Below are 15,754 nucleotides of genomic sequence, written 5' to 3'. Positions count from 1 at the left end.
ACCCCAGCCCCAAGCCCCCCAGGGGCACCCAAGGTGGGGTCTGAGCCTTGCAGGGGCTTTGCTTTCCCCGGGGCATCGCCTGAACACACAAGCTGCAAAAACATCGCCATTTGGGTTAAATCCCAAGGCGGGGAGGGGGAGGCGGGATGCAGATAACATTTTTTAGCCAAAATCACTGTGTCTGGCCACAAAACGGCCTCCAGCCACCAGAACCCTCCAGCAGCCAAAACCCCATCCCGGACCCACTGTGCCCCAGGAACCGCGGTCCTGGGGCCTTTTCCGGGCACTTCTGCCCCGTCAGCAGCTCTGTGGTGGCGCGGTGGCGCAGGGGGAAGCTTTCCAGGGTGGGCAGAGCCCTCTCGGGGCGCCTGGGGGGGTCTTGGGGCGCTTGGGGGGGGTCTCAGTGCAGCAGGATGAGCCTGGGAGGTCCCAGTTCCCCTGATGCTGCAAGCACTGGGGATGCAGGAGGACCCCCCAGGTTTGGTGCTGGGCGCCCAGGAGGGGTGCTGGGGCAGAGTGCCCCCCATCTGTGCCACCCCAGGAGCTGCTCGCCGACACCTTCCCCTCCCACCAACCATCTTTTGCCCAAAACCATCTTTTTTTACCCCACCCAAGCAGCTTTTTAAGGGACAAACACTCATTTTGGACCCCCAAGAGTGACCCCAGGGTGCCACCACCCTCCCTGCTCCCCTCAACCCTAGTGGGGGGATTCTTTTTCCACCCTCCCCTACAACCGTGGAGGGACAGGATATGGCTCCTGGCTCTGTGTGTCCCATGATGTGGGGGGCTGAGAGCAGGTTTTGCCCCTCCCCTCCCCGCCCCCCCCGCAGGGGGCTGGAGGGGGGTGTCGGGGCAGGGAGTCACTTCCCTGCTCCCAGCTGGGTCAGCAGCAGGGTGGGGAAGAACCCCCAGTTGTGGCCATGAGAGAAGCAGAGGGACCCTCCTTGCCCAGACCCCCGGATTTTTGCTTTTTTCCCCCGTTTTCCATGTGCTTATACAGGTTTGGGCTGCTCCAAGCAGCCAGAGGGGCTCAGGGATGAGGGTCTGTGGGGTGTAAGTTCGGAGGGGCCGGGTACGGGTGCTCCTCACAGCCCCCCAGCAGCCAGGGCCGCCTCCACCTTCGCTCCTCTGAGCTCTGCCAAAGCATTAAGCTGCCACCACGGCCCTGCCATCATTCAGCTCCAGAGTTAACACCCTCCCCTGTGCAGCCGGCTTCCACCTGGAGCTGCCTGCGGGGCAGGGGCTCGCTTCCCCCAGCACCCCCAAACCCGGGCACCCTGCCCACCCCTAAGAGCAGCCTCTGACCTTAAATACCCCCACAAATCCAACCATAATGATTGTGGCCCGAATCCGGCGGGATATATATAGGTCCCACTTCCCTGGGAAGGGGATGTGGACCTGGGAAACCCCCGGGCTGCTGCTGGGGAGAGGAAGGGCTGGGCTGAGTCAGCTCCCCTCGAGGAATCCTGTTTGTCAGCAAAGGCAGAGCAACCTCAGGACCCTGACACCCGCAAAAGGCTCCCGGGTCCCATCCTGCCCTTCCCGTCCCCCCCCCCCGGGCGAGAGATGGAGGGGGAGGGGCTTAAACTGCACCCCCAACCCCTCCGTGAGCACGCTGGTAGGGGCTCCCCATGGTGTCGAAGCCCCCTGGGTACCCCCCTGGAGATGCTGGATCGGTGCGAGAGGAGCGGGGTGCAGGGCTCCCCCATTCCTGGAAGGCAAAAGTGGCCGGGGGGGCGGGGGGGGGGGGGGGGGGCAAGGAAATGCCTCTTTTCGCGCTGCCTCTCCAAGTGAAGTGCTCGCAGGAAGCTTTGCCGAGAGCAGCCTCGAGTGTGTTTGCTTTAAACAGATGCTTCCCCAGATTTCGGGGGGCCCCACCGCCAGGGAAGGGATGCCGGGCTGAAGCCCCTGGCCCCCACGCTCCCGGAGGGACACGGGTGGGCTGGGGGGGGGGCAGGAAGGTCAGACCGTCCCCTCCACCCTCGCGCCACTGGCCATGAACTCCCGCCTGCATCAACAGGAAAGCGGCCGGGAGCCTGATCCCGAGCCAGGGCTCCGGCAGCCTTCCCAGAGCCCCCCCAGAGCTGCCCCCATGGGCTCCTGGGGACTCCCCCCTGCAGGACACTAAAGCCACCCCCTCGGTGCAGGGAGGGGACACAGCCTGGGGTCCTGGGTCTAGCCCAGGAGCATCCCCTGGGCACAGGGGTAGCTCCAGCGGGACCCCCAGGTCCCAGACTCCCCCATCAGTGACCCCAGGAGCATCCCCTGCACATGAGGCTTACTCCAGCAGGGCCCCCAGGTCCCAGACTCCCCCCATCAGTGTCCCCAGGAGCATCCCCTGGGCACTGGGGTTGCTCCAGCAGGGCCCCCAGGTCCCAGACCCCCCCATCAGTGACCCCAGGAGCATCCCCTGCACATGAGGCTTACTCCAGCAGGGCCCCCAGGTCCCAGACTCCCCCCATCAGTGTCCCCAGGAGCATCCCCTGGGCACGGGGGTTGCTCCAGCAGGGCCCCCAGGTCCCAGACTCCCCCCCCCCCCGCCCCATCAGTGACCCCAGGGCTGGGCGCAGGCTGTATCCCCTCCCCACCCCAGAGCTCCCACGCTGACACAGTGCTACACATCTCTGTTTATTAATAATATTAAATATACAAGTTGTTTTCTATTATTTTCTTTAAATAGACTTCTTTAAATGACTTTGTATAAAATATTTCAACATTTCATCGTAAAAAAAAAAAAAAAAACCACAAAAAAATGGAGGCAAAATAAATCCAACACAGCTTAAAGGCAAGTTTTCTCCCCCAGGAGCAGGGCCAGCACGGTGTCAGCATCTCCTTCACGGTGCAAATTGGTGCTGAGCCAGCTGCTTACACCAGCAGCAAGTTTGGCCCCAGCCTCCCTGCTGCAGTCAGGGCTTTCCTCCTGATTTACACCAATCCCTTGCACTGGAACCCCCTCCTTCTAGCAGTCATAAATACACACACACATATATATATAAAAAAAATTAATAGTAATGCTTTCTTTAAAAACAGTTTGGTTTGTCCATATTTTCTTCCATCATATAAAAATAATACTTCAAAACCCAAGAGCAGCGCAGGCCACGCTTCACATTCGGGGCCAGAGGGGTGCTGCGGTGGGGCAGGATGCAGCCCAAGCCTGGGGTATCTCTGGGGCTGGTGCATCCCAGACCAGGCTCTTCCCAAGGCCACGGAGCAGGGCTGAGCCGAAAAGCCCCCGGGTATCCGAGTGGGGCATCTCCATCCATTACACCCACGTCATTCCAGTCCTTCCCGGCCCCGTTTCCCTTCTCCAAAGCGCAGTCACCAAAGAATTCAGTCGCCAGCGAGGCCAGCTCGCAGCAATAACCCTGCAAGGGGGCAGGACAGGCCCCCCCGGAAAGTCCTCCTGCGGGATCAAGGCTTTTATCCACTATATTAAAAAGAAAACCCTAACGGCATGACAGCAAGCCGAGGCCAGCTCGGGCACAGGACCGGAGCCAGATCTCCGGTGGCAGGAGGATGGGGACCAGGACGGTGCCAAGCGTCACCCCGAAGCCTGGCCCTGCGTGGGGACACAGGCACTGGTGGGCTTTAAATATTCACAGTGTGAGGGTTTAAGTTGCAAGTGGGGGCTGGGGTCGTGCAGCCCAGGGGAGGCCCGGTGGCTGACCACCACCCCCCCCAATCCCCCAGCATCCAGGATGCTCCAGCTGAAGGCAGGGCAGAGGGGGGGCGATGGGTGCTGCTCCAAACCCCACCATGCTGGGGTGGGAGGAGAGCCAGGGATCTGGGGAGCTGGTCCCCTCCATCTTCAGCCAGCACCAGCCATCTTCGAGCAGGATCCATCATCCCACATCCAGCGCCAGCATCTCCATCATCCTGCTCAGCACCCTTGTGCCACACCAGCCCCGGCAAAGCCCTTCAGTATCGGTCCAACACCTTCCAGCCCTTCGCTTCCTGGTGCCTGGGGGTCCCACTCGGGGTGCATCCCCCCATCCTTTTGTCCCTGCCAGGGAGTTTTTTTTGCAGTCTCTGGCCACCGGCGCGGGGTGAGGGAGCATCAGCATCATGGTGGGACCGCAGAGGGGCCAGCGTGTGCCCACCCTCCTTCACACAGCGAGGAGTGGCCGGATCCATCCCCCGAGCAGCTTCACATCCCGCCTCGGGCCTGGGGAAAGGAGGGGAATGATGAACGGGAGCAGAGGCTCTGCCAGGGAGGGCGGGGTGCGGGGAGAAATACATAAAAACCACAGAAAAAATACTATATATATTAAGAAAGTGCTGGTAATGGATTAATGGGCTGCAAAACCGCATGCTGGCAGTGCTGGGGCGCAGACCTGTTCCTCTCCGGGTCTTCCCACCCCATCCACTCCCTGCCAGCAGCCAGATTTCCCTGCCTGTGGCCAAGGTCAGTGCCAGTGGGGACACTCCAGGGACTCAACACTGTCCCCACGGGCTTGGACCGGAGCCCTGTGAGGTCCCATCCAGCCCCTGCTCACCTCAGAGGTCCTGAGTCTCCAGCTCTGGACATCCCCTCGCTCCCTGCAGCGCCCTGCGGGGGAAAGTCAGGGGGGTTTAGGGCAGGGTAGGCCAGGGCGGGGGTCCACACAGCCCCCCCAGGCAGGATGGTACTGCACCCACCTCCTCTCCGGCTCCTCGGGGTCGCAGTCTCCATCTTCCAGTGGCCGTTCCAGGACCTGTGCAGAGGAAAGGGGAATGGGGGGGTGAGCCCTGGGGATGGGGAGGGGGCTGCAGCACAGCGGGGCAATTCCCCATGCAATGACGGGGGGAATCTCCCAGATAACATCCTCCCACCCCTCTCAGCACCACCACTTGTCCCCATGACCCCCCCATCTCAAAATGATGGGGAAAGTGGGGCTCAACCCCCACGCACCAGGACACAAGTGAGGAAACTGAGGCAGGAGAGGATGCTGGCGCCTGGGGAGGGGCAGGGGCGAGCTTACCCTGGACCTACACTTGTAGAAGAGCAGCCCTCCCATGGCCAGCAAGACGGCCACCACGCTGGCCACCGTGATGTATATGAGGGGCTCCCGGCGGCCCTCCCTGACGGCTGGCTCCTTCCTGCGCTGCTCTGTGCTCGGAACAAAGCCAGAGTCAAAGCTGGGGCCGGCACCGCCGTCCTGGGGCTCCCGCAGCCGGCTCAGCCCCCAGCCTCGCACCCTCGCCCCGTCCCCGGGGCCACCCGGCACTTGGCCCCGTGGCTCTGGGGCCATCCTGGAGAAACGGAGCTGCATGACGGGCTCCGACGCCTCAGCGGGACGGATCCTGGCTCCATCGCCCACCGAGCCGGCGCTGGGGGATGCTGCCAGCATGGTGATCCTGAGCCCACCGGGATGATCCGGGAGGACGGAGGCTCCCTGCTGCTGGGCCGGATCCTGCGGCAGGTGGTTGGCCACCGTTTCGGTGCCCCCCTCCACCAGCTCTCCATCCCCACGCAGGATGGAGACATCCACCGCTGCCAGGCCAAGGGTCCCAGCTGGATCCAGGAGGGCTTCGGCGCTGTCGGCTGGAGCTGTCTGCTGCATCGCGGGGGACGGCACCGACGCCACATCACCTACCCCAGCACCCAGGACCTCCTCGGTCCCTGAACCGCTGTCCATGCTACTGGGGGGCTGTGACGGGGTGTCTAAGTCAGCGAGGGTGGCATGGAGGAGGCTGTAAGGGACCTGGGTGCTAGCGGGTGCCACCTCGCTGCCGGCATGGGTGGCAGCAGGGAGGGAGGGCTGGGTGGCAGAAGGGGGGGCAGGGGACAGGCAATTGCAGTCAGGATCTGTCCCCACACCTGAAAGAAGCAGAGAGAAGAGACGGCCGTGGGGTCACCAGCCTCCAAGAGGGGCACAGCCAGCAGATCAGAGGTCGGGGGCAGCATCCCTGGCCCTCCCCGCAGCCCCGGGGAAGCGGGTCAAACAGCCCCCCAAAAAAACGGGGAGAGCCAAGGTGAGGCAGGGAACAGGCAGGGAGCAGGCAGGGACACAGGCGGCAGCACAGAGATGACAAGCAGATGACAGGATGAAGCAAACCCGAATCAGCGGGTCCCCTGAGCCGATGGCAGTGGGTTATCCACGACTTGCAGGAGCCACGTTTAACGTCCCCCACGGCACAGGAACACGGCACGGCTCCAACACACAGATGACAGCAAGACATGTCCTCCACGGGCATGCAAACACACAGCACGGGCACTCGCAAAAGCACGGACGGCAACACCGGGCTCTTCCACCCCGGCAGGCAGGGCTCTCCCTGAAGGCTTGTTCGAGGGAAACTGAGGCACGGGGCAGTTGAAGTCACACAGCCAAGGTCATGCAGCACATCGGTGGCAGAGGGGTTTCAGCGCCTTGATTTCTCCGTGTTACGCTCAACCCAGGTGCTGGGGCTTTGAGATGAAGCCAAGCCTGATGCCTCCAGCCCAGCCGATGGAGATGCCTCCTTATTCCCCGCCAGCATCTCTTTCTGGCCTTGTTTCCAGCAGGATTCGGCCCAAATCCCACCTCCAAGGGGTGGCCAGCCCCCTTCTCCCCACCCTGGCTCTCCCCAGACACAGACACGGAGCTCGTCAACACACCGCCCAGGCCACCCTGCAGGGATGGCCACCAGCCGAGCGACAGAGACAGGGACCAACTCAGACACATGCTGTGCCCATGACGCCCACGTGTGCCCACGGACAGGGACACGCGGCTGCCAAGCTGCTCCATGCAGGTGAACCCAAGCCCCCCAGCCCAGCACACGTTTGCCAGGCAGAGGCAAAGCCTCAGCATCTCACCTGGTGAGAATCCAGCCTTCCTGGGTCCCAGGCAGGTCCTGCGGTAGACCTGGCTGCAATCCTTCTCGAAGGTCTCCTTGTTCTGCAGCAGCTGGTTAATGTCCTGGAAGAACTGTTTCACCAGCACCAGCATCTCATAGGGGGAGGTGGTGAACTCCTCGAAGCACATCTGCGAGAGCTGGAGGAAGAGCCAGGCTCAGCAGCAGCTCCACAACCACGCAGGGCACCGGTGCCACCACCACGGGGTACCACACTGCACCCAGGGCAGGGTCTGAGCCCCCATGGCTCCTGGTGTCCGTGCACACCCCAGCTCCGCTCCACTTCCAGGTCCTGCCCATGCACCCACCCCAGGATGCTCTGGACACCCCATTTCACCCAAGGATGAGGGCTCACACCCACAGCCCTGCAGATCTGGCACCCCACAAGGCAGGGGACACTGTACCTTTCTCTCCTCATCATCCTCCTCCCTGATGCAGGGGTCAACATTCTCGTCGATGCGGCTGTACATCCTGCGCACCATCTGCATCTTCTTGGCATTGGAGGAGTTTTCCTTGAACTCCGTTCGCTCCAGGATCTTGCCCAGCAGAGGAAAGGCAGCTTTCACGTAGCAGACGGAATTGTTCTGCAAGGACACAGACCCCCCACCCCAAAATTGAGATTGGTTACTTGCTGCTGCCTCTGCCCATCCTCCATCCCACTCTCTACCTGGGGGAAACTGAGGCATGGAGCCACAAAATGCCTTTCCCTGGTCCCACAGGCGGCCCAAGCCAGTGCTTGACAGTTGCCTGGCCAAGCAGGACAGGTCCCTCCTGGGCTGCCTCCCGCAAAGGGGGACAGGAGAGGGGAGACTGGGGATGCAGGGACACCCCCCACCCCCCACCCCAGGCAGCCCTGGTCCCCTTCTGTGCCCCGGTGTCCAGCAAGGAGCCACTCACCAGCTGCATCTTATCGATGAACTTGAAGGAGACCCTGCCCGGGTGCTGCATTTGGGTGTCAGCCTGGAAGGACAGAGCAGGATGTGACCCCACGGCCATGGGCGCTCTGAGGGGCTGCAGCTGAGCAGCCCTGAGATGTGCCGTGCCCTGGGCACAAAGGGGTGCCTGAGCCGACCAAAATCCACAGGGCTGGGGGGGGGCGGGGTCTGCTGCCACCCATTCTTCATCCCACACCGTCCTCCTCCTCACAGACACTTCCCTAAGGTCAAACCTCAGGCAGGGGTGAGCCCCGCTCCCATCAGGACAGCGTGCCCCTCATACCAGGGATGGCTGCCTCCCCCTGCCTGCTCCCACCCCGCTTCCCTTCCTCCTTCTCCTCCTCTTCCTCCCAGCACCACACAGAGCCCAGCTAGATCCTCCCAGAGTCTCCCCTGCTCCGCCGAAGCCAGGCTGCAAAAGAGCATCCTGCCATGCGGGAGGTGGCTGTGACACAGAGGTCACAGATCCCTCAGCATCACACAGCGCCGGGGTCCTGCACGCAGCGCTGCTGGCCCCCCACACCACAAGTCTTTCCGCTGGGGGTGAAAACCCACTCCAAACAAGCCCCCCACCTCCAGGATGGTATCCCAGGCTGAGAGGGTGAGGGCTGCCAGAATTGCCGGCCGGCAATTCTGGCAGCCCTCACCCTCCCAGCCTGGGATGCCGGCCCGGAAACAATTGCTCCATTATCCTGCAGAGGCTGGAGCGAGGGTTGGCTTCTCCGCCAGCGGGAAGAGGAGAGGGCTGCAATCCCCGGCAGAAAAACCACGGCTTCCATTCAAACCTGCTCCATCCCCTTTCTCCCCCCAGCCACTGCACCCGCTTTTTAATCCCCAGGGCTTGCAAAGCAAAGGCTTCCCGGGGCTGCGGGGTGCTGGGCCAGTTGGAGCTGAGGAAGCAGAGCTTGCACACACGGATCTGTTATCTCCTACCACCACAACTCGGTGCTTGAAGAGGAAGAGGTAAACCAGCCCCAGCCCAGCGGTTAGGCGCTGTGAGCCGGAGAGCTCAGTGCAAAGCAAGCGAGGATTCAGAGGCACAGCTATGGCTTCTCCGCCGCGCACCCCGTTTGCTGCAACAGCAGAATTTAATCTGCGCCAACCGTGCAAATAAATCCCTGCGTGCCCCCGATTCCCGTTTCTCCCCTGAACATCCGCGTGATTCCCCGTCCGGAGGTGAGCCAAGGGCCAGGGCGAGATACGGCTCCAGCAACCGGGATGGGGCCAGGAATTGCCTCCCTGTGGGGTGAGCAGGAGCACCCGGAGCTGCCCATGGATGAAGGCATCCCTCCTCGCCCCAGCCCGGCTGGCTCCAACGCTAGCCTGGCCGGCGGCCCCCCTCGCCTGCCACCCACCCACAGCCCCATTGCCAGCCCAGCTTCCAGGCAAGCAGCTGGACTCAGGAATGCAGCCGGATTCCTCAGCTTAACCCCTGCGCAACCGCCCGGAAAACAGCGCCGGGCCCCTCCACGGCTTCCCCATCACCCCCGCGTCCACCCAGCCCCACTCGGGTCCCCTTCCTGGCCACGCTCCTGCCAGCTCCCGCTTCCCCTCTTCTTCCACTTCTCCCGCCGGCACTTTTCTGCAGCCATCCCTGCTAAGGGCATGACAGCACGTTGCCCCCACCCCAGTGCCCACTTGTCCCTCGTGTCCACGGATGCTCAGCTCCTGGGTACCATCACGATGCTGGTCGAGCAGAAAATAACTCGACTTGCCTATTTTCAGCCCTAAAATAAGGGCTGATTTGTGCCTGCCCAGCCCCGAGCGAGCCCCCCTCTCCCCCCCAGCAGAGCCTGGCGGGGCACTCACCAGCTCCTCCAGCTCGGCCAGGTGCCTCTCGGTGATGATCTGCTGGCAGTAGCTGTTCTGCTCCGTCTCATGGATGCTGCAGACCAGGAGGAGGAGGAGGGACGACAGCACGGTGCAGCGGAGCAGGCACGCCTGAGCATGGCAGAGGGAAGGCTTGAAGCAGGGGTAACCCCCCCCAGCCCCCTAAGCCCCCCACCCTTCCCCACCACCCCCAGTGGCCACCTTTGTGGCGGCCAAGGCTTGACCACGATCCAGGGGATAATCCCACCGTGGTCCACCAACCCCGTGCCCATCCCCATCCTGCTATTTTTAGTCGCACCAACTCAGCCGGGAATTTCCCAGTGGTGCAGGGGCTGCGTGGCCAGGGCCTGGCTGGCATAAGCCCAGACATGGCTAGCAGCCACCTCCACATTCCCCAATAGCCCTCATCCCCTCTCCCGTACCATTTCTCAGTCTCTCCTGCAAATCTTCTCCTCCACCCCGGCTCCGGGGAGCCGTCTGACACACTGACCCACCCATCCCCAAAAATCCACTTCCCACCCTCTGGACCCCCCCAGCCTCCAGTGCCTGCACCCGCCGGGCTCTTTCCATGCAGTGGCTCTGGCGTGGCCCCAAATTCCCCTCCCAATCCCCCTGCAAGGAAGCGGGGAGGCCCCGAACCGCGGCGGGACCCCAACAGGCAACAGGGCTTGTCCCGGGGCCAAGACCCCAGAGGCGGGGATGGAGCAGACCCCCGGGGCTGGTGCTTGTGCCCCCCACCCCGCGATGCACCGGCACCGAGAGGGTGCCGAGGGTGATGGAGGGGCGGACAGGGGGGAATTTCCCTTGGAGCTGGTCCAGCAATCCTCCCCTCTTGTGAAACTGCGAGATGCCGCCCGGGCCACCGCCGAGCACGGCCACGGCTGGCTGGAGCCTCACCCCGGCGGGACGGGGCTGGAGCCTCACCCCGCGGGTCCGGGAACCGGGACGGGGCTGGAACCGGGGGCGGGATGGGGCTGGAACCGGGAACCGGGACGGGGCTGGAGCCTCACCCCGCGGGTCCGGGAACCGGGACGGGGCTGGAGCGGGGTACCGGGACGGGACTGGGGCCGTAGCCCCCCCGCGCCGGGCCCGGGAACCGAGATGGGGCTGGAGCAGGGAACGAGGACGGGGCTTCACCCCGCGGGCCCGGGAACCGGGCCGGGGCCTCACCCCGCGGGTCCCGCAGGCGGGCCGGGGCTGGAGCATCACCCCGCCGGGAAGCCGGGACCCCCAGGCGGGGACCTGCCACGTCTCCCTGCGCGATCGAGGAGGGGGGACGAGGAGAAGCGGGCCTGGCGGAGCGGCGGGGGCTGCTCCCCCCGGGGACCCCGCACAGGTGGCAGCGGGCGCCGTGCGGCGGAGGGGGGCACGGGAGGGGCCGCCGTACCTTGGCTCCGAGGCGGGGCATGGGGGCTGCCGTGGGGCCGGGGCGGCGGCGGGGCCGGGCGGTGCGGGCGAGGCGGCGGCGGGGCCGAGCGGGGCCGGGCTGAGCCGCCGCCGCCGCCGCGCTCCCCTTTATAGCGCCGCGGCAGCATGTGGTTTATGAGAAAGGGCTGGCGGGCGGCCAGCGCTCGCGGCTCGGCTCGGCTCGGCTCGGCCCCGCTCGGCTCGGCTCGGCTCGGCTCGGCCCCGCCACAGCCCGGCTCGGCTCGGGACACTCGCAGAGCCGGGGGCTGTGTGCGCGACCCCCAGCCCCTGCACCGCCACATGCACGCACACATGTGTGCACACGCACATGCATGAGCACTCCTGGGCACACGCACATGCACGCATGCACACACACATGTGCACATGCCAGTCACGGGCACCCTCCCGTGTGTGCGTGCACGCCCCTTGGGACAGGTACATATGTACACACACATGCATGCACACCCCTTGGGACAGGTACATATGCACACACACATGCACGCACACCCCTTGGGACACGTACATATGCACACACGCATGCACACCCCTTGGGACACATACGTATGCACACCCCTTGGGACAGGTACGCACACACACATGCGTGTGCACCCCTGGGCACACACATAGGCATGCATACACACACATACATGTACACACTAGGGACAGACACACACACCCCCCCCATATGTGCATGCACATCCCCTGGAACACATACATATGCACACATGCATGCACATCGCTGGGGTGTATATACACACACACACTACTGCATGGACAGCACGGGGGCTTGCACATGTGTATGTGTATGGTCACCCCTGGGCATTTGTACCCATGTGCACACAGAGCACATGCACACACATACACACAGCCCTGGGGCTTGTAGACATGCGTATGTGCACGCTTACCCCTGAGCACATGCAGGCATACACACACATGTACATGCACGCACAGCCCCCACGCCTGCACGCACAGGCATGCATGCACACCCACACACGTGCACACACCCCCCCCACCCACGTAGCCACTGCACACAAACACGCACCCAAAGTGCACATATGCATTAACTCCTATGTGCACACACACTTGCACACACACCTGTGTAACTGCACAGCTGTGCATGCACCCACACGCACGTACATTCCACACGCTCAGGGTTGCATGTTTCTATTGGCGCACAACCCCCCCCTTACACGCACAGGGGTACACACACAATCCTACACGCAGCACGTGCACACACATCCATGCGCACACCACTGTGCACCCCGGTGCGCTGGCTGACGCGCAGCCCCGCTGCGATGCTGTGCCTTGCTCCCGGTCCACGCCGTAAGTTTTCCTGCAGAAAATCCTGCGTGGAACAGATGGGCGACCTTCCCAAGGGGGCGCGTGCCCCACTGCCCACCCCCCCACACACTCCCAGCCCCACTGCCTGCACCCCACCGCCGCCAAAATGCCCTTGGGAGATGCTTTTGCCTTGCACAGGGTCACAGGTGACGCGGGACCGGGGTGCCCTTGCCATGCTGGGATGCAGGGTGCAGGAGTGCACTGGGTGCTGGGGGGAGTGGCGGGGGCAAATTTGGGGTGTTGGCGTGTGTGAGCAGGGCAGGAATGGAGGTGTTGGGACAAGGGGGTGCTGAGAGGTGCCAGGGTGCTCCTGCCAGGGTTGGGTCCAGCTCCCACGGCTGCATTTCCTATCACTGGTGCCAGGCAGGCACAGAGCTGTGAGTGGATCCATGTGCGTGGCCAGGCATGGATGGATCCCTGTGTGCAGGGATGGATCCATTCACATGGGCGTGCATGGACAGAACCATGTGCATGGCTGGATGCACATCTGCACGGCTGTCTCCTTGCGCACACAAGCAGGGCCATTTGCATGCACAGATCTGTGTGCATACATCTGTACGGATGCAATCACGTGTGCGTGGACGGATCTGCATGCACAAGCGGATCCTCCTGCACAGTTTTCCAGGAAGGGTTCCACGAGCGCACGGATGGAGCCACGTGCAAAGAAATGCACCAACAGACCCACTTGGGGACAGACCTGGGGACAGCAAATCCACCGGTGCGGAGGTGCTGGGCATGCAGAAAGCCTCCTCCTCTGCTTGGGGGAGTTTGCTGCCAGTAATATATGGGAATATATGGAAATAATTAGTTGCCACGAGGTGAACTGTTGCCATGCAAAGCATTGGTCACCCTGACAGGGAAGCAAAAAGCAAAATATTCTGCAAATACAACTGGATGCAAGCAGCGGCCCCGGGGTTCTGGCTGTGACACGGGTATGGTGACAATGGGGCCACGCGTCGGTGACAGCCACCACATCCGAGCTTCGAGGAAGCAGAAAGCAAAATACTCCGCAGACACAACTGGATGCAAGCAACAGCCCCGGGGTTCTGGCTCTGACACGGGTACGGTGACAACGGGGCCGCATGTCAGTGGCAGCCACCACATCCGAGCTTCGAGGAAGCAGCGGTATCTGCTCCCCGGCGCCAGGAACGCCACGGGTTTCGGAAGCTCCGAGGGTTTTTCTTGGAGCTGAGAGAACCCCAAGCAGGCGGACGGCTGGGATCGGGGACCTGGTGGAGGAACGGTGGGAATCTGGGGTTGGGGAAGAGCCAGGAGCCATCCGGAGGTGGGGACAGCCCCAAAACAGCGTCCAGTCTGCACTGGTACATGGGTGCCACGTGTCCTTATCACCCATGGGTGGCTGTTAGCAACTGCACACAGATAAACATCAACACTGAGGATGACGGGGATGGGGGGAGGAAGGAAGCTGGGGTTAAAAGTGAGCCATGCTCACAAAATATTCCCCTTTCTCCCCGCAAGAGCCAAGAGATTATCTTCATTTTCCGTGATGAGCCTCAGCAGCACCCAGCAGTGGGAGGATGCTGGTGGGCACCCAAGGGACGCAGGCGCGTGATGCCAGCCCCAGGGGGTGACTCACGGGGACCCCGTGCCAGCGCGTGAGGCCCTTCTACGCTGGCTGAGGACCACGCTGCTGCTTATCTCCTGCACACACATGCCCTCCTCCTTTGAAGTGACCGGAAAAGTGTCACATCGCCAAGTCATGGGACAAGTGAGCGCGGGCAGGGGGACAGAGAGACAGTGGGACAGCATCGCGCTCGGGTTAATAATTCACCCCCTGCATGACGGAGAGTGAGAGCAGCGGCCGCCTCTTGTTTTTTGGCAGGGAAGTGGCTTTTGCCCCTCCTCCCCTCCCAAACCTGCTGAAATCCCTGAGTCACAGGGCAGAAATTGAGACGATATTGAGTGGTGGCTCGATGACAAGTGACAGTGGTGGCAGCACCCCCGTGTCTGCACCAAAGCTGGCAAAATTTGGGGGTGGGGTGGAAGACGTGGCTGTCCATCTCCCAGTTGCAAATGGGGACCAGTGGCACTGTCACCGCTCTGGTGCTGCCAGGGGGCTGCTGTCCCCTTCTCCGCACCTCCAAGGCTGTCACTAGTGGGGGGAAGGCAGGATGAGGCCGTGGGGGCTCCTGGGTGTCCCAGGGAGCTCCCCATGTCTGCTAGCCCCCAGCGCAGGGGTCTGCAGGGATGCAGGCGGGGGGAAGCAGGATGCTGTGGCTCCAAAGGGTCCTCTCAGGCACATGTACCAGCCACATCGCTGCCAGGTCTGGGGTTAGAGCATCCCCGGACCCCCACCCTCCTGCTCAGGGACCTGGGACAGCTTCAGCTTCAGCGATTCCCCCTCTTCCTCCCAGCCCCGATGGGAGCAGAAGCAAGTACCAACCCAATGCCTCATTTCAGGAGGCTCCTTCGGGCCAACAGGCACCGAAGCTGGGGCAAAACCTGCAGCACCTCCAAAGCCCCCCGAGCCGTGTTGGGGGGACCAGCCTTGGGCTGCAAACAGCCGCTGCAGAGAAAGTTATTTCCAGCAAGAAAGTGCTGCGAGCTCTTAATCAGTTCCTTCCCCGATGATTCACTGCAGGGCCAGGACGCTCTCCCCGCAGCCGGTGGACGCGTCTCCCCGGGTGCTGCGGCAGAGCCAGGACCGCAGGGCCCCCCCCGGCACAATCCGGGCTGGAGCGGTGTGTGCCCAGCCTGGAAATCCCCGTGGGAAGGTCCCGAACCGGTTCCTTGACGAGCGGAGGAATGTGGGTGGCAGGCGCTCCCCCCAGCCAGATGCCAGCGGTGGGGACTCAGGATGTCACGAGCAGGCGGCAGGATGAGGCTGGAGCCTTCGTCCCGCAGCGAGACCCCCAGTTCTCCCCCTCCATCCTTCCCATGCCTCCTGCTCCTGATGGGGACCCTCTATCCTGCTTGGAGCCTTCATCCTACAGCGAGACCCCCACTTCTCCCCCTCATCTTCCCATGCCTCCTGCTCCTGATGGGGACCCTCTATCCTGCCCTGGACCCTCCCATCCATCCCCAAACACCCCTGTGCTGGGGGTCCCCTGGCGGCAGCCCCTTCCCCATGGGGTGGGCACCCATGGGAAGGGAGTGCTGGCCGGCTCTGGGTGCAGGGGACTCGGTGGCTGTCAGCTGGCCAGGTTGGGAGTGAGGGAACCACAGGGTCAGGCTGTGTCCAGCGCCCACAAAGTCCCTTTTTAGAGTTATGATAACCCGGGGTCCGGCTGTCCTTCACCGCAGAGGATCTCGGGGGACCTCTTGGTGCGTGCTGGGGGGTCCCTGGGCAGGAAGGAAACTCAGCCCCTTGGCTTGAGGAGGGGTTGCCCATGCCAGGCGTGGGGGGCAGGGGACAGAGGATGGGTTATGGCCCCACATGGGTCACCAGCGTGTCCCCAGCCCTCATG

At 63.1% G+C, this 15,754-nt stretch overlaps 1 protein-coding gene across 2 annotated transcripts; it reads right to left on the bottom strand.

The window, feature by feature from the left end:
• Window positions 1-2,690: 2,690 nt before the first annotated feature.
• CSF1 (colony stimulating factor 1) lies at window positions 2,691-11,011 on the bottom strand. 2 transcript variants are annotated; one of them, XM_037410651.1, is made up of 9 exons: window positions 10,966-11,011; window positions 9,558-9,689; window positions 7,711-7,773; window positions 7,218-7,397; window positions 6,776-6,953; window positions 4,962-5,800; window positions 4,639-4,694; window positions 4,497-4,549; window positions 2,691-4,165 (listed from the first exon to the last, which is right to left on the bottom strand). In XM_037410651.1, the coding sequence occupies exons 1-8, from the start codon at window positions 10,984-10,986 to the stop codon at window positions 4,498-4,500; spliced, it is 1,521 nt and encodes a 506-aa protein (XP_037266548.1). In that variant the 5' UTR covers window positions 10,987-11,011; the 3' UTR covers window positions 2,691-4,165; window position 4,497. The 2 variants fall into 2 exon arrangements, with proteins under 2 accessions (XP_037266548.1, XP_037266549.1); XM_037410652.1 differs by having other exon boundaries at window positions 4,962-5,089.
• Window positions 11,012-15,754: the final 4,743 nt, after the last annotated feature.

This window comes from Falco rusticolus, chromosome 17 (genome assembly GCF_015220075.1).
Source record: "Falco rusticolus isolate bFalRus1 chromosome 17, bFalRus1.pri, whole genome shotgun sequence".
Lineage (NCBI taxonomy): Eukaryota > Metazoa > Chordata > Aves > Falconiformes > Falconidae > Falco > Falco rusticolus.
This window is presented reverse-complemented; position numbering and strand designations above follow the sequence as displayed.

Excerpts from the sequence above, each read along its gene's own strand:
- CSF1 (XM_037410651.1), bottom strand. The coding sequence starts at position 10,986 with ATGCCCCGCCTCGGAGCCAAG. Across the intron at positions 6,954-7,217 it reads AGGATGATGAGGAGAGAAAG|CTCTCGCAGATGTGCTTCGA; the intron begins GTACAGTGTCCC and ends CTCTTCCTCCAG. Across the intron at positions 5,801-6,775 it reads GAAGGCTGGATTCTCACCAG|GTGTGGGGACAGATCCTGAC; the intron begins GTGAGATGCTGA and ends TGCTTCTTTCAG.